Source organism: Idiotropiscis lumnitzeri, chromosome 13, assembly GCF_059441095.1.
Source record: "Idiotropiscis lumnitzeri isolate Australia: NSW breed Sydney's pygmy pipehorse chromosome 13, RoL_Ilum_1.0, whole genome shotgun sequence".
NCBI lineage: Eukaryota > Metazoa > Chordata > Actinopteri > Syngnathiformes > Syngnathidae > Idiotropiscis > Idiotropiscis lumnitzeri.
The window spans coordinates 20715181-20732855 of NC_142403.1; the positions used below are offsets into that span (position 1 = coordinate 20715181).

The 17675-nt window shown below is 53.1% G+C and overlaps 4 protein-coding genes across 5 annotated transcripts; 3 read left to right on the forward strand and 1 right to left on the reverse strand.

The window, feature by feature from the left end:
* Positions 1-322: 322 nt before the first annotated feature.
* On the forward strand, positions 323-3730 carry slc30a7 (solute carrier family 30 member 7). 2 transcript variants are annotated; one of them, XM_088313736.1, is made up of 11 exons: positions 323-570; positions 721-822; positions 1251-1364; positions 1448-1535; positions 1637-1766; positions 1875-2033; positions 2112-2150; positions 2303-2438; positions 2523-2613; positions 2685-2834; positions 3372-3730. In XM_088313736.1, the coding sequence occupies exons 1-11, from the start codon at positions 491-493 to the stop codon at positions 3417-3419; spliced, it is 1137 nt and encodes a 378-aa protein (XP_088169862.1). In that variant the 5' UTR covers positions 323-490; the 3' UTR covers positions 3420-3730. The 2 variants fall into 2 exon arrangements, with proteins under 2 accessions (XP_088169862.1, XP_088169863.1); XM_088313737.1 differs by lacking the exons at positions 323-570; positions 721-822 and adding an exon at positions 975-1080.
* Positions 3727-6487, reverse strand: dph5 (diphthamide biosynthesis 5). Its single transcript, XM_088313738.1, has 7 exons — positions 6228-6487; positions 5393-5517; positions 5206-5314; positions 4885-5005; positions 4754-4793; positions 4569-4672; positions 3727-4507 (listed from the first exon to the last, which is right to left on the reverse strand). Exons 1-7 carry the CDS (start codon positions 6360-6362, stop codon positions 4287-4289), a joined length of 855 nt encoding a protein of 284 aa, XP_088169864.1. The 5' UTR covers positions 6363-6487; the 3' UTR covers positions 3727-4286.
* Positions 6488-8900: 2413 nt separating this feature from the next.
* s1pr1 (sphingosine-1-phosphate receptor 1) lies at positions 8901-11293 on the forward strand. The gene is made up of 2 exons (XM_088312611.1): positions 8901-9008; positions 9341-11293. Exon 2 carries the CDS (start codon positions 9444-9446, stop codon positions 10512-10514), a length of 1071 nt encoding a protein of 356 aa, XP_088168737.1. The 5' UTR covers positions 8901-9008; positions 9341-9443; the 3' UTR covers positions 10515-11293.
* A 403-nt stretch (positions 11294-11696) lies between these two features.
* On the forward strand, positions 11697-17442 carry zbtb37 (zinc finger and BTB domain containing 37). The gene is made up of 4 exons (XM_088312609.1): positions 11697-12245; positions 12530-13353; positions 13424-13517; positions 14299-17442. Exons 2-4 carry the CDS (start codon positions 12587-12589, stop codon positions 14776-14778), a joined length of 1341 nt encoding a protein of 446 aa, XP_088168735.1. The 5' UTR covers positions 11697-12245; positions 12530-12586; the 3' UTR covers positions 14779-17442.
* The last annotated feature ends 233 nt before the right edge of the window (positions 17443-17675 follow it).

Here is a 17675-nt window from a genome sequence, read left to right on the forward strand (position 1 = left end):
CGAGCGAGTTGGCGAAAGCTTGCCCGTTATCACGGTTGCTATGGAAACATCACTTGAAGCTCTATTGCAAACACATCCAGTCAAGTCAAGTCAATTTTATTTGTCCATGTCAATCACCTCATGACGTCGATCGTGTCCGTCAATCATTTCTAGCACACAGGTACACACACACTAAAACCGCACACACACGCACACTTGCGCGTATTCATACAAAGTCGAGCGCATCCGTTTTACGAGCCTCCACCACATAGACGCTCGTGGGTCACGCGCTCCGCTAAAGGATCTGCAGGCGGGTCTCCGTCCGTCCCAGAAGTGTCCTGTAGCGCCACCTGCTGTTTCCACCCCGCACAGCAGCCCACTGGAAGTGCCTTTTCCTTCGCTTTTGTTGTGAAATCCACGCGAGCGGAAACGTTGCGCGACCTTAGCTTGTCTACGCTTGTGTTTGTGCGCGTGCGTGCGTGCCGTGTGCGTCTATGTGTGTGTGACAAGTATGTTACCTTTATCCATTAAGGACGACGAGTACAAACCTGCCAAGTTCAGTTGGTTGCTCAAGTTGTCAGGATGGATCAGGTAAGCGCCGATGCTAGCGATGCTAACAATGCTAATGCGCTCAACACGCAACACAAGATGCAAACAAAACCAAGCTGCAGCAAGCCAACGAGTTCGTGTTCGTGTTTATGTTGGGCCGGGATACAATTTGGTGCTTTTGTGCATTTTCAGGTCCATTTTATCCGACAAGACGTCGAGAAATTTGTTCTTCTTCTTATGCTTGAATCTTTCCTTCGCCTTTGTGGAGCTGAGCTACGGCATCTGGAGCAACAGGTAAGGCCGAAACCTAAAAGGAAGCAGAATGCAACTTGACAACATCTGTAAGGCGAGCCAACTCTTCGCATCCGGCTCATCACTTGCGTGTCGCTTGTGCCGCGGATGTGCCACGTATGTGTTGCCATTGTGCGTGCGCGTGCTCACTAACCGGAAGTGACGCACAAAGGAGGAAGTCAAGCATGCGCGCAGACGCGCGAAAGGTCCAAGTGGACTGCGTGCCTGTGGAGGTCAACAAAAGTGACATTCCTAATTAAAGTCAGTCCTTAACTCAGTCCACAACTGACAGAAAAGAGAACAAAGCGCACTTCCTAAATTACAAATTTCTTGCCTGTCAAAAGTCTGCTTGAAATGTTAGTCATGAATGAGTTGAGCTGCACGTGATCAATATAAATATGTGGACACTGTTTGTGTTTGCGCGTGTTCAGTCTAGGTCTGATCTCGGACTCATTCCACATGTTCTTCGACTGCACGGCGCTGCTGGCGGGACTGGCAGCCTCGGTCATCTCCAGGTGGCGCTCTAACGACAGCTTTTCTTACGGGTGAGCCTCGGCATGATGACTTGATGGATTGGGTGGCGAGCCCTGCAAGTTATTAATTGTGCGTGCGCGTGTGTGTGTCTCAGGTATGTCAGAGCCGAGGTTATAGGCGGCTTCGTCAACGGACTCTTCCTTATCTTCACTGCTTTCTTCATCTTTTCTGAAGGAGTTGAGGTAACGCAGACACATGCACTCCCCAATGAAATGTGCAAGTGTCAGGTGTGTAACGTACGTCGGTGTGTGTGTGTGTGTGTGTGTGTGTGCACATGTGGCAGAGGGCTCTGGAGCCTCCAGACGTTCATCACGAGCGTCTTCTTCCTGTCTCTATCGCCGGCCTGCTCGTCAACCTGGTGGGAATCTTTGTGTTCCAACATGGAGGACACGGACACTCGCATGGCGAGCAAGGTAACATCCACGGTGATATTTTATCAGCGATTATATTACGCACGCAAACTCTCGTGTCTGCAACTTCATATTTTTTTTTGTTTTTTCCGTTATCTCCGTCCCCCTCAGGTCACGGACACAGCCATTCGCTGTTTAACGGCACGGCGGGCCACGCCCATCACGGCCACGCCCATCACAACGGCCATCATGGACACGCCCACGATGGGCACGAAGGCCACGCCCACCATGGCGGCGGTCACCATGGGCACAGTCACCACGATCTTGACGGTGAGGTCACATGATAATGATGACGTGATGTCATGGTCGGCTATCACGTGATGACTAAGGCACGTGTTGTGTCGACAGATGAGCGGCGGCTGGGTTCCAGTAAGCAGATCCTTCAAGGTGAGGCGGTCGCAATGACAATGGCTGGGCGCCACTGAGCCAGGTGGCCAGCAGGGGGCGCTCACAATGCAAGTACATCTCCACTGGTGGCGCTTGTTTTTCATGATGACACTTGGCGTGCGTGTGTGTGTGTGCGCGCGCGCGTGTGTCAGGCGTGCTACTGCACATCATGGCCGACACGCTGGGCAGCGTGGGCGTGATCATTTCAGCCCTTCTGATGCAGAACTACAACCTGATGATAGCCGACCCCATCTGCTCCATGCTCATCGCAATTCTCATCGGAGTCAGGTGACACGCGCGCACATACATATATGCGCAGGCGCACACACACGCGACTTTGTGCAAGCATGTGAGCGAGTGTTTGTCCATCAGCGTCGTGCCGCTGCTGCGAGAGTCCATCGGCATCTTGATGCAGAGAACGCCGCCGTCCCTGGAGAGCACCCTCCCCGAGTGCTACCAGCGGGTACGTCCGCGGCGGCGCCCGCCTCTTTTGTGGGCGCGCTTGTGACGTGTTTGTGGTGCTGCTGCCTTCAGGTGCAGCAGCTTCAGGGAGTTTACAACGTGCAGCAGCCCCACTTCTGGACCTTGTGTACGGACGTGTACGTGGGAACCCTCAAAGTGGTGGTGGCCCCCGACGCCGACGCTCGCTGGATCCTCAGTCAGACGCACAATATCTTCACGCAGGTCGGTCGCCGTGCCACCTTTTATGCAAGCGCAAGTCTCGGCCGTGTCCGCGTTCGGTCGAGTTTGTCTCGTCATTTTGGGGTTTTCGGAAAAGATTTTGGCGATGCGTGTAGCCTGCCACGGGCCATAATAATAATGATGTCTATTTGTCGAGCTCATGGTGGATGAAGCGGCACGTGGGTGACTGGTTAGCGCGTCTGCCTCACAGTTCATACATGTTGGATTCTGGCGATTCCTGTGTGGAGTTTCCATGTCCCCCCCCAGTGCCCGTGTGGGTTTTCCGCCCTCATTTCAAAAACATGCCTGATCAGCTGATTGAACACTCCAAATTGCCCTTAGGTGTGAGTGTGAATTTTTTATTTTTTTGGGGGGGATTTTCGGCCACAGGACTTGCTTCGGTGACGCCGGTCGTAACTCTGAAACGATGTCGTCATGTTTGTTGCAACAAAAAGGGGCAAAGCTGCGCCTTTGTGCATTTCATAGCGCGTGCCGTTGCTGCCGTGGCGCCCCCTAGTTTAAATGTTGTGGTATGCGCAGGTGGGTGTTCGGCAGCTCTACGTTCAAATCGACATGGCCGCCATGTAGAGGCTCCTCCCCTTCTGGACTCTGGGACCAATCGCAGTCTAATGGCAGTGAGCTCCAATCCAATCTCGGGGTCACGGCGGGACCTTTTGAGGGCGGGGCCAGACTGTGATGAACCTGACCCAACCGCCTCGCCCCTTTGGAGCAGGGAATTGTGGGAAAGTGCCTTCACTATTCATCATGGCTCCACCCCCCGACACAATGCTGCCAGCTGATTGGACCATGGACTCTGTGTATGTGTGTGTGTGAGTATGTGTGTGTGCGTGCCAAACCATGTGAACAGAAATAAAAAGGTTGCTTGAGGTCAATATTGACACATTAGTTCCGTTTATTGAGGACATGATTGCATTCCAGGATGACTGGAAAAAAGAAACCAGACTGCTTTCGTGGAAAACGCCACAAATTTGAAGCTGTTTACAGTTGAGGCTGAAACCTGAAGATTTTGACTACTCTAGCAACTTTTCGTGATGAATCAAAGTGAGAGTTTTCCGTTAATTTGAGGGATTGTCAATTTTGACGTGGCGTCATGTCAATGTTGGTTTCATGAACGCTCGTGTGACAAATCCAAATTGTTGTCAATCTTGTTTTTTCTTTTCACTTCTGATTGATTGAATAAAAAGTATTTTATTCACATGCACAAAAACATACAGTGAGTAAAAACAATGACCGCATGTTCCTTCGTTGAACTACAAATTTGCTTGGTTCACTTAGCGCCACTTGCTGAGCCGCCGCAAAGTCTCAAACATTTGCTGAGGAAATCCCAATCCGGCCCACGAGCAACGATTCGCGCTAAAAGGCCCCCGTCCGCTCGAAGGAACGTTTCTTTGCAAGATTATGCAAGCATATATGGCATGGTGGCGCAGCAGCGCGTTAGGAGCCCTCAACGCACGGGAGGTGCGTCAGGGCGTCGCCTTGCGCGTGGAGACGCAGCATGTCGGCCTCCAGGGGGTGGAGCTTGCCGGTGATGACCAGCGAATGCAGCGGGGCGCCCAGGTCGCACGAGCTCATCTGCGCCAAGGTGGCCGTGCGCATCTCCTGGTCAGCGGCGCCCAGTCTGGCCACACCCACGCACAGCGTGTCCTCCGTCAGACCTGCGGACGGCAGGCGTATGACTGACTGGTCACCGGAGACGGCGCGACGACCGTCACTCACCGGGCTCGTCGCCTCGCTCACGCCTGCGCCTGACTATTTCCAGCAGCTGAGTGGCCGCCTGCGATACGCTCATCAGGCGCGGAGGTTCGTAGATCTTCTTGCCTCTGGAATGACAGTGCCCGCCCGGCGCACCCGCCGAATCAATGGCCGATCGAGCAGACGGACGGGGACGTCGCTCACCTTACCTCATCAAGTTCTCCAACGACTGCTCTTTCACTTTCAGGTCTGCAAAAAAGTTGCAGCCTCAACTGTCATAGATGAGATAGACAGCGTACCCGGGGGAGTTCACATTGTGGGCGGGGCATAGCGCTCTTACCCAGCAAGCAGAGCGTGTGGAGGCCGGCCGCTCGGTTCTGCAGGATTTTGTCGTAGAAGCTTTCCGGTCTCCACGACTCGGTCCAGAACACCACCGACACCGTCTCGCCGAAGTTGTACAGCTGACAAACACGCACATGCAATACGAGCGCCATCTTGAAATGATAGCGTATAAAAGATTTGCAAATTATGAGGCATTTCGGATTTAATCGCAATCAAAATATCGGAGAGCTGCAGCGTGAATCTTGCGACTGTTTTTTCAGGAGTCAACTTTGCCTGGTCGGCACTCAATGGCAGATTTCAAAGTGGTCAGATGGCGCACCTGCAGGCCGCAGCAGCCGACGGCGTTCATGATGGATGCGTTGTGAACCACCCGGTATGGGATCCCGGCACGCACCGCCCTCAGGACTAGGTCACTATGTGTGGTCGCTCTGCCGATGGACAAACATGTGAGAAGACCGATCGTGTTCGGACGGGCGGACAGACAGACGGCGGTGGCGGTGCCTCACCCGAAGGGGTCGCCCACCACCAGGAAGGCCACGTCAGTCTCTTTGGCGTCCTTCAGGATGTCGTCCGCTTCCTGCTCTACCAAATCGCGGTCAGCCAGCGTCAGCTCCTTCCCGTAAAACTCCTCCTGATGCCACAAACAATAAAACAAAAAACATCTGGTAAGCTTACGTGACACTGCAGAAAGTAAAGCGCCTGTGACAAATAATACTGCAAATAACCAACTATGCATTTGCTATCCAAAAATAAGATTCAATATCATATTTCCTCATGCATTGCATTTTTTATGACGGTGTTGAAAGTGACAGGTGCTAATTTTATTTAGCGCGGGATACCGTATCATCGAAATATCGCCCAATCCTCCTGTGGAGCGTCTGTTGAGAGTTTTCAGGATTTGAAGTTAAACAAGGTTTGTAGTTTCGGCAATCAATCAGCGATCCGAATGGTGAGCAATAAATTGTGGCATATCCAAGCAAGTTACTAGTGTTGTTAGAAATTGGCTTGCAATCGAACAGTGAGAGAGGGAACTTCAACGGTTGGTTTCCTTTTGTTGGAATTTTAACTATTATCTGTACCAAAAGTTTACCAAAATAGTTCGAATTAATTATCTGACTCCATTAATGGTTAACCAAACACGACCTACATTCATCCAACAATTATGCACGCTCGTTTTTTAGCAAAAGATGACCAGGAAGCCGGCTCCTCTCGCCTACTTGCGAGTCTTTCTTTGTTTCACTAAACATATTCTGCCTACAGCGGACGTGTCGTGCACTTTATGTTGGGTCGGTGTTGGTGTTCGTGTTGGGGGCTGCTTAGCTAGAGCGAGAAGCGACTGACCAGAACCTCCTTGCCCACAGTCAACATGGACGTGTAGACCTCCAAGTAGACGCGCGAGCATTTCTTCACCACCTGCAAACCTTTCACTGTGATGTCAGTGGCGTCTCCGAGGCCCAGACCGACCAAGTACAGCATCTCGGCCCGATTTGCCACTTTCCTTTTACCCCCCCTTCTTAAACTTATTCTTCGTCGATCACGTGTTGACAAATTCTTTCTGCTTGATTTACGTTTGCCGTCAAGCGTTCTAGTTTCACGACACTTCGGCTACTTTTCCGTCCAGCGCCTGACCCCGTGAAAACGTTTTGCTTACGTCACAGACGCGCGAGCGGACCGGCAGCTAACTGATGTGCCAACGTGGCGGCCATTTTGGGAGGGGCGACGTAATGCGAATGATATTGTATAACCTGGTCAATTCTCAGACAAGGTTTGTTTAAAAAAATGTAAACGCCAAGACGTGTGCTGTCCGTACCGAACTTTTGAAAACAAAAGCCCCCTTTTCAACCTGTGAAATAGTATGCCCACCTCCGCTGTCGCAGTTGCACGACCGCACACGTGCAGGCATTCTTGAGCCTTCGGCCATTCTGCCAATCTTATGCTTCTCTCATTTGTTCAAATTATTTTGTTTTTGTGCTGATGCATCGTTTTATAACGAACACATCAATAAATACATTGATCGATACAAACACATTTGTCTGAGAGGAAAATTAAATACAGAAATGCAACTACAGTGGACCCCCACATACTGACGGCACCCGCTGATTCACGTTCACTGATTTTTTTTTCGTTTTTGTTTCTTTGTTGGTCTGTTTGTTTTTTTCGTCATCTGAATCTTACATTCATTTTAACAACAAACTGAAGTTGAAACGAAAAGTCATGTACAAGAGCTGTGCTTAGGAAGGTATAGGTAAAAAATAAATAAATAAATAGATTTTGCTTCAGATTTGTGCCAGAATGAAACCAAAATCTATTTACCAACAGCCATGAAGTGATTTTCTGGCGTTGGGACACGCTTGCTCCAATTCCTTCGTCATCACGTCGACTCCCGCAACATGGCCGCTGTCCTGTCGCCGTTGCCACGGTGACGGTCCGTCAACGCATGGAAGCTTTGAATGGTGGCGAGTGGTGAGAAAAATTCCCTCTCCTCTCGTTCCCCCTTTGTTGTGGCCCACGTGACGGGCCGACGTGCACGCGCGCACTTGAAGTGGGAAGCAGTTGATGAGGGCTTGTTGTGTTTCCCTCTCGGCACCTTTTGGCCTCTCGCACTTTGTTGGTTGTCAGTGAAGCGAAGACGCCAACTTGAACTTTTCGCTTTGCTTCACACTTCGTCATTTTTAAAAATATTGGTGTTTTCTTTGCTCATTGTGACACGAATCGGATTGTTTCCACGTCAATGTGAACTTTTCAGTTCAGACCTGCCTGCGTCACTTTTATCTTTGGCGAGAGACACGATTGCCGATGTTGTCTCGTCAATACTTTTTGGGTCTGTGGACACGTTTTTCCACACATTTCACGTGACCCGAGGCGGACACAACCGAATTGCACAAGAAAAGTTCTTTCTGACGCTGAGCAAATCTTTTTGCTTCAGTCTCCGTGCCGGTCGGTGGCCCGCTGCACACCAGAGTGTGATGGGGGCATCAGGGAGGGGTGACGTTGGGATGGGACGGAGGGGGAGCCCCCCCACATCCCTGATCCCTCTTTGCGGCCCCCGCACGGTTCTGACAAAGGGGATCCATTAAGGGGGCCCACTGAGGCGCTGTGCATTTTAATGAGCATGCTTGAATGCAAAGAGGACCCTTGGGAAGCGCCCCCCCCACAATGCTCCTCCTCTTCAGTGGTGCTCATCCCGGTTTGGACCGAACCGGATGTCCAATGACCCGTGCAGCAGAACGCAACAATATCAAGAATCATCCAAATGTTCCCAGCATGCAGCAGCTTCGAGTGGCGTGGCTCAAATGTACCTTGTTAAGAGTCATGTGATCTACCTGCAATGTAGCCACGCCCACAATGTGACAGCAACGCCATGGCAACCAACGTGACTCCCACGATATGCACAGACACGCACACACGCAGCTTAACTGTTCTTTCAGTTTTTTCTGGAATGCAAAAGACCAGAGACTTACCCGGGTCCTGGACCACAACCAGGACTTGTGAGGTCCGAATTCCTTGCAGAGAACTTGTTTTGTTTTTCTGCTGTACTTCTCTAGCGGTTGCCATAGTGACGCTCAGCTATGTGGACTCAGGAAAGAGCCCTTTTGTCCGCCACAATGCCCCCCCCCTCGAACCCCAATGCATGTTCACTCTGTCAAGAGCAAACAGAGCGTGCAGGTTTGGTCACGTGTGCAACTGCTAGCCTAGCCTAGCCTCGCCGAGCACAAAGTCGACTGTCAGGGGGCAACAATGGCAAAGTGTTCATTTAGCATCAACTCATTTTTGACTTTTGCTTCAGACTATGAAGAGCACAAATTTATAATTTTTTTTGAATCTATTTGTTCTTTAATATATTTTGAACAATCACACAATAGTTCCTATTTTTCTTCTATAAGAAGAATATGATATGACAAAGATTGCATTGAGTCGAAGGATATTTAATGTCAAAAACCAACAACTGAAAATAAGGAGACTAAAGATTGACGTCATTGAGGCGACCTCCTCCTCCACCTCCTCCTTCACCTCCTCCTCCTCCTCCTCCTCTGCTCGGTGGCGCGAGCGCGCTCGTGTGCGTGTAGTGCGTGGAGCGGCGAGGCTGCTGCGTCTATTCTCTCCGCGAGTCCCAAGTGAAAGGTAAAAACCAGATTTCATCTTTTCTCGCACGTAGATAGCGTGGTCGTTGTGACGTCACTATGCTCAACTTGTGCTGCTTTTTGCGCCAAGTCGTCAAAATTTCATTTTTTTTTTTTTTTAAACAACGCAAATGGTCTCACCCTTTGGTCTTCCCGCTAAGTGTCTCTTAGTTGGACTTTTTGTCCACAGTGGTCAAACTTGAGTCCGTTTGTTTTTTGATGTGTTTTGTTTGTCACTCAATAATTTGACCGAGGTCAACTTGCTTGACTTTCCTTGAAAGTCCCGCCTGGTCAGATCCTGTTCAGCTCACCATCTTTTTTTTTTTTCTCTAGCGCGCTCAAGATGCCAGGTTGCGGCGGGAGCACGTCATGACACGGTGAAGGCCTGCCAGCGGCGTCGCTTCGTAGCTGGGGGGGTTGCGGAGAGGCGGGGGGCATGGCCGACCCCGCCCACTCGGACCTGATCGCAAGGCACTACAACTACACGGGGAAGCTCCGCCCACGGGATGGCGCGTCGGGCCTGAAGGCCGACTCGGCGGTCTTCCTGGCGGTCTGCTGCTTGATTGTCCTGGAGAACCTGCTGGTCCTGGCCACCATCTGGAGGACCAAGAAGTTCCACAAACCCATGTTCTACTTTCTGGGCAACCTGGCGCTGTCGGACCTCCTGGCGGGCGTGGTGTACGCGGCCAACATCCTGCTGTCGGGCGCCAACACCTACAAGTTGACGCCCACCCAGTGGTTCCTACGTGAGGGCTCCATGTTTGTGGCGCTGGCGGCGTCCGTCTTCAGCCTGCTGGCCATCGCTGTGGAGCGCCACCTCACCATGCTGAAGATGAAGGTCCACGACGGGGGGCGCGCCAGCCGCGTCTTCCCGCTCATCAGCGCCGTGTGGATGGTGGCGGCCCTGCTGGGCGGCCTGCCGCTGATGGGCTGGAATTGCATCGGGCGGCTGGAGCGCTGCTCCACCGTGCTGCCGCTCTACCACAAGACCTACATCCTGTTCTGCACCACCGTCTTCAGCGTCATCCTGATGGCCATCGTGGCGCTCTACGCCCGCATCTACGCCCTGGTGCGCGCCCGCAGCCGCCGGCTGGCCTTGCGCAAGCTGCCCGGGGGGGGCAAGAGCTGCGAGCGCTCCATGGCGCTGCTGCGGACCGTGGTGGTGGTGCTGAGCTGCTTCATCGCCTGCTGGGCGCCGCTCTTCGTGCTGCTGCTGCTGGACGCCGCCTGCCGCGCGCACGGCTGCGCCGTTCTCTACCGGGCCGAGTGGTTCCTGGCCCTGGCCGTTCTAAACTCGGCCACCAACCCGCTCATCTACACGCTGACCAGCAATGAGATGCGCCGCGCCTTCCTCCATACGCTGCTGTGCGGGTCCGCCCGCCTCCGCGCCGCCGCCGCCGAGTTCAGCCGGAGCCGCTCGGAAAACTCTTCGCGCCCCGACGGTGAGGAGGCTCGGAGTTCTCCCCCGGCGGCCGAGGCCGCCCCTTCCTCCTCCGGGGCCGGTTGACCATCAAGGGCTCGAGGCCGCTCGGCATGCGGGGAACGCAAGCGGCCCCCGCACTGTCCGGCCCTGAAAGCGCCGCGGTGAGGCGCCGCGTGCGTTTCGGGCAGGCCGGCTCCATCTTTTTGCCGACCGACCTCGACCTCACCTCAGCTGCTTTGCCCCGCCTCTTCCCATTCCGCCGCCACCTTGACTCAGGCCGACCTCCACCTCGCCTCCCCGAATAGTTTGACCTCCGCCCTCGTGCCTTCGCCCTCACGTGAATTTTTGTTCGCAGCCCAGCGGCGTCACGCCACGCCCACTTTTAGCGTCGGTGTTTCCAAACGTCGCCGACTTTTTGTAAATAAAACACTTTGAGAATATTCTTCAACTTGGTTAGCCTTTTGTGCCCATTTTCATTTTTTCATCTTTTGAAAATATTTTGTCATTCTTTTCTCTGAGACTTTTTAGGATTTGACCGTCATTTTATTGTGGTTCTGTCAGCAATAGCAACTTGTCTCATCATTTCGTCATCGTCGTTTTCTCAGCGACCTTGTGCTCCTTTTTCACATCTTGTTGTCGTTCTTCGATCTTTCCTCAGCGACTTTTAGCATTTGCAACTTGGCTCGGCGCTTTTGTTGTTGTGCTTGCGAGCGTTGAAGTCATTCAACTTTTTCCTGTTCACTGCCTTCAACTTTTCGACCATCTTATGTGACGTGATTGTTGTTGCCTTGGTAACCTGGATGTGTCGACCTATTGTCTCTGTAACGTCGTTAGCGCTTAATAAAACCACAAATAGAAAACTACTTTTTTTTGTTATCACACTGTCTGACCTTCGTGACTCCTCACACGTCACACTGGAGATCCAGACCAGGTTGGTACTGTCTATTTGGGTCAGTACGGCCTATAGGACCAGTATTACCTTTGGACTAAGTAGTTCAGTCATTTCATATTTCATCTCTGACTCGCACACACACGTGCTGTACACACAAATATGAGAAACACACACACTAGTGAAATCCCGTAACACACACATTTTGGGAAATAAAACATCAGCTTTTACATTGGCATCATTTTCCACGTCTGTCTCACGCACGCGCGCACTCGAATGCGCCTGTGCTTCAGATGCACGCTGGGAGTTGTAGTGCGCGAGGTGCACGCACTGCAACCGCTCACCGGAGCACGAACTGCATCTCCCAGAATGCCGCGCGCACGCCATTTCTTCCCTCCTTCCCCTTTCCTCCTTCATCGGTTCGTCCGTGCAGCGTCCGGGAGCAGGATGACGACCACCCGCCTCGGCGGCCCAGAGCCTCCGAACCGAGCGTGAACGCCGAACCCGAGCCCGAAACTGAATGGCAGCTGCGGATAAGTGGACGAGGCGAGACTCTCTTGTTTGGAATTGAAGTCGACGCTAGCGTCTCCGGGGCTGTGGAGCACAAGGGGGAGCGAGGAGCCGAGCCAAGCCGAGCCGAGCCGAGCCGAGCCGAGCCGAGCCGAGCCTAGCCGAGCCTAGCCAAGCCGAGCCGAGCCTAGCCACGTCGGCTCACCTCTCATGATGCAAACTCCGTCCGCCGGTCCACGTCGACGTTCTGGCGAGTCCGCCGACGGTTGCTAGCTTGTGTTAGCGGAGCGGAAGTTCTGATGGTTCTGGAGGATCCGCCCACTGGACCTGACGGGGAGCCCTCGTGTGTGACGTCACGCAGTAGCTGACCATCACCGTGGAGGGCGTTGAAGGGTCCGCTGGGGCATCGCGACATCGTGAGTACTTGTACTTGGCGTTCCTCCTCTCATTGTTCTCTTGATTTGGAGAACAACACTTGCGACAATCCCACCGATCCTTTGGGCGGTGGCAAACTTTGTGGGCGTGTTTACGCTGCTATGTCATGAGTGCAATAACCTTTGGGAGTGGGTCATGAAACCGGAGTCAAGTGCTGGTGCGACTGAAGGCGTTCTGAGCGGCCACAGTCAATTCTTTGCGAATTCGGCCCTCAGTAAGGCTTACCCTCACCTCGCTAAAAGCGGCCATGTTTGTGTGTTGACAGCATTCCCGCCGGCAGCGGGGCCAGTCGGAGGCCACACGGGCCTGGAAGGGGGTTGCCATGGAGCGCTCGGGCAGCATCCAACTGGACGTCCCGGACTTCAGTAATTCGGTGCTGTCCCACCTCAACCAGCTGCGGGCCCAAGGACGACTGTGCGACATCGTGGTCCACGTTCAGGGCCAGAGTTTCCGGGCGCACAAGGTGGTCCTGGCCGCCAGCTCGCCCTACTTCCGGGATCACATGTCCCTGAGCCAGATGAGCACCGTGTCGCTGACGGTGATCCGGAACGCGTCCGTCTTTGAGCAGCTTTTGGGCTTTTGCTACACCGGACGCCTGCGCCTGCAGCTGTGCGACATCATCAGCTACCTGACGGCCGCCAGCTTCCTGCAGATGCAGGAAGTCATCGACCGTTGCACGCACATCCTCGAGGGCATCCACCTCAAGATCAGCCCGACCGACCCGGACCACCCGCTCGGCGACCGGGAGGCGGCGCCGCCCCGTCCACGCGGCCTGGAGGCGCCTGTCGGCGCGACCGGCCGGGAAGAGGGGGCGCCGCCCAGCTCACCGATCCGACGGCGCGGAGAGGCGCTCCTCCGAGTGGATCGGGCCGGCCAGTGGTACGTGGAGACCGGCGGCGAGTTGGACGAGAGCGCCGACGGAATCTCCATCAAGACGGAACGGGCGGAGCACCGGATCGGGGTGGGCCGCGGCCGCGACGGCTCGGGCCCGGCCGACGAGGGAGGAGCGGCAAGCGCCGACGCCTCGGGGAGCGGCACGCCGGGAAGCGGCGGGGCGCGGCCCTCCAGCAGCCTCGGCGACGCTGACAGGTGAGCGACGCCTCGGCGATCGTCGCGATGCACCTTCTCGAGCGTTGACACGCGTTTGTGTGTGCGTCAGGTTGAGTCCCTCATGCAGCATCCTCGCTGATCGTCAACGAGCCAAAAGCGAATCTCCGAGCAGAAGTGAAGACCTGCGACATGCCGGCTCGCAGGTCACATGACGCCACACAGAGAATGACATCACACAACGAAATCACCCGTTGAAATTTCAGCGTTGTAATCGACTCTCGTTGCCACAAGATGGCGCTAAAGGACTACTTTCCTATTCCGCAAGGTCTCGGGGTGCCCCAACTTTTTTTCTGCCGCCGACTGTTTCATGCAAGTCCATAACTTTTGCGGACCGCCAACCTGGCTTTTGCTTTTATATTTTCACACATAGAAGTGGACAAGAGTCGTCATTTGAATTTTGCAGGCGATTGGTCGCCGTTTTAGAAGCAAGCAACGTTACAATTTGTGTCTCCCTCCTGTGACGTAGACAAGACGGAAAAAATAACAAGCCGAGCTCCAAAAGGGGCGTGTCAATTTATTGTAAATCTCATCCCAAAAAAGCTTAAATCACTGCGTAGTCTTTTCGGAGAGTAAGTGAAGTCAAGTCCAAAATATTTTTGACAAAAATATCTTCCATGCATCCTCAGTTGCATTCTGAAGCAGCAAAATCAAGACGTTTTTTTGTTATCTTGCCTGAAAATGACGTCGCAGTTGCCCAGGGCTGAGGTAACGACCCGTCCGCGCTCACCCGTTTTCTGAGTTTGGGCACGTGATTGTCGCAAGCTGAGCCCTCGGGCGCCGTGATGCCATTTTCAGTCGACAGGAACTGGCAAAATGGCGATCAAAAGAAGATCTCGATTTCCACTGAAAGCAAACACGAAACACGGGATTGCTGAATTTTTTTTTTAGGGGTTCTGACTGACATCGTGTTTGTGTGGGCGCCAGGTTGAGGAGGCGGCGGTGGCGGGGGCGTATGAGGACTACGCCAGGGACCCGGTGGGCGAGCGCTGGTTCCGCTACAACCCGCGACTGACCTGCATCTACTGCTGCAAGTCGTTCAACCAGAAGGGAAGTCTGGACCGCCACATGCGTCTGCACATGGGCATCACGCCGTTCGTGTGCCGCCTGTGCGGGAAGAAGTACACGCGCAAGGACCAGCTGGAGTACCACATCCGCAAACACACCGGCAACAAACCCTTCACGTGCCGCCTGTGTGCCAAGAGTTTCCCTTTCCAGGCCATCCTCAACCAGCACCTGCGCAAAAACCACCCGGGACACGACGCCCAAAGCGCCTCGCCGGAGACCACCACCGCCTCGCTCAGCGCCAGGGGGGCCTCCCCGGGACAGGAAGACCCCGAGGGTGGCAGCGGGGCGCTGTACGGCGAGGGCCCCAACGCGTCCGTCTCCACCACGGGGCCCGACTGACGGAAAGCCGCCACTGCCGCCGAGGATGAGCCCTGCGGCGGCGGCGGCGGCGGCGGCGGCGGCGGCGGGACAACGGCATACAAGGGGCCCAAGCGTTCGTCCCCGTCCTGACCGGCATTGTCGACGGCACCTGGCGAAACTTCCGTTTCCACTACAAGGCCTGACGGGCGCAAGGACGACGACGCTCCGGATGCGCCCTCAGGACGCGTTGGTGGCGCTCGTCATACGCATCGACATTCCATGGACCGACAGATGCAAAGCCGACGCCGCCCGATACCATGCAACGCTGCTGACTTCGGCCTGACGCTGCGCTCGCCTCAATGGCCGCAAAATCTGACTTCCTCCTCACAAATCACCTCATTTCTTTTCTGCCTCCCAACAATCCAGCGAGAAAAGCAAGTCCGCCATTTTGCTTCCATGTTCGCTCCGGCACGAATCACAACCCACGTGACCTCCTCCGGTCTCCTTCGGACCGCCGTCGTTGAGTTCGGGTCTCAACCGTCCAAAGCTTACCTCACCTCACATAAGCTGATATCCTCCAGTTACCTCTCGTCACCACCGGGGGGCGCTTCATGCTGAGACGTCCTGTCCAGGCAATAATGGGAGAAAAAAAAACTGATGGCAAAGCTTTTCTTTTTTTTTTGTTTTTTTTTTTGTGCTACGCTATGCCAACGACTCCGACAATTCCCTCATCTTGCTCACACCTGCGACTGCGTGCTGACTCGCTCGTGAGCGACATCGAGTTGCCGAACGAAACTTTTTAGACGGATCGCGAGCGGCGTCGCCGCAATTGCGCCAACGCAGCTGACGTACGAGGCTAACAAAGCCAGCGTCATCGTCATGGCAACCAAAGCAAAGAAGGCCACCAAGCAACTTCAGCACTTAAAAGACTTTTTTTCAAAGATGAAGCCAGTTGACTTGAGACTCTCGAGAGCTTCTTTCGACAAATGGTGACTCGGTCAACTTGAAACGGGAACGAAAGCCGACATGACCAAACTTTTTGTCTTTTTCCTCGGCTGCTGAATTGACAAAGTATTTATTTGGAAAAATCAAGTGAGTAGAGGCAAACGCAACAAAAGGTCCAAACGTGGCCTCCACCTGCACAGAGGTGGACATATTTTTTTTTTTCCATTTCCCTCTGGCGTGGTCAAATTTGTCCACTTAAAAGAGACCAAACTTGCATGTTTTGTTGAGTATTCGTGCTGGTCTTAGCAAAAGCACAACCTAAACGGCCAAGATTGGAACGCTCAACAAGCTGAGCCACAGCCACTCGGCAACGCCAACATGCGGTCGTTGGCCTTGCCGGTGGCACAACGAAAACGCAACAAAGCCATGTAGGTCTGTGCTCTTTTCGTTTTTTGTTCTTTTTGGCCACCATATTTCTGAAGAAAATCAGACTGGCTGCGTCCAAACGTGCACACGTTCAAAATGTGCGCACTGTTAAGGCCTTGCGCCGTTCCGTAGGGGTGTCGGAATGTTTTGAATGAAAATTGGCGCTGTCGAATGCTCCAAATGTCTGAAGTGAAATTCTGCAGACGGTCACGCTTCCTAACAAAGCACTTTTGAGCAAAGCAGGGTTACGCAAACAAAAAAAGAAAACTTGGCCTCGCTCGTCTCACTCCACCATGAAGGACCCTGTTGACAGTCGCATCCTTGGCTGACGACGCGGCCAACGCACGTCCATTAACCAGCCAAGTAAAAAAAAAAAAAAAAAAGGATCTTTGACGTCTTTAGCCGTCAATGAGTTCATGATCTTGTTCCAATTTTATTCCGCCCACATAATGTTCTTCGGTCGCCTGTTCAAACTTCAGACTGGTTGTGACGACTCGTTACGATGCTGAGCTTCTTTTGACGTGGACGCGGTCCGGGCTCCTCACACGCCAACGTGCGGGCAGGCAGGCGGGTAAGCGAGCGACCGGGCTGACGGGACAGGACTCGCACTCGTAGCACAGCGCTAAAGCGAACCAACCTCATTTGTTCAAAACCACAACACCTCAAACTGATTGGCCGAGCCACGCTAGGCCCGCCTCCTCATGATACCTTACCTCACATGTACGGGTCAAAGTTCCCGACACGCACACCCGCCTGCTCACCTGCGATCCGCTCTGCCAAAATGTCCTAACCGCGCAAAACGTCCTCCGGAAGCTGATTTGACAGCCTCAAACTTAATCGACGTGTCACCAAACGTATGACAGGTCGGAAAAAAAGTTCCACAATTCCCGGGAAATCACAATCAGCGTTGTGAGCATGCGTGCGCGAACGCACTGGGCATTGTTGGGAAGTCTCGACGGGTAGGAATGAATTTCAGGCCAGGCAGATGTTGGCCCCTCCCACTCGCAATTGTCCTCCCACCTTGGCTGTGTCTTTGACTCCGCCCCCCTGTTGTTCTTTTGGTTCTATTCTTTTTTTTTCTTGTTTGTTCGATTTATTTTTTCTCTTCGGATTCATGAACAGATCCCCTAAAAATATCTGAACAAGCAGGAAGTGAAAAAGTTGGATTGGGCGGAGCCAAAGAGTCAAAATCCTTCTTTCACATGCAACAAATAAAAAATAAATGTAACTAAAAATGTCTCATTTTTATTTTAATTTTTTTTTTTTTACAATGATGACCTTGAATCGCCATACCCGACTAGTCTTTCCTCTTGTAGAACAATCACTTTCCGACTCTTCAAAGCTTACTACACGTCCTTGGGCCCTTCCGAGTCTTGGGATCTCATTAGTCCTTAAAACTTTGACAGCCTTTGTACTTTCCGACTCTACAGAACCTACTTGGCCTTCAAACCTTACTAGACAAGTACATCCCTTAGTCCAGTGTTTGCTAACTGATTGATATAATAATAATAATAATAATTCCCTTTATTAGTCCCACAATGGGGAAATTCGAGATTCGAACCCAG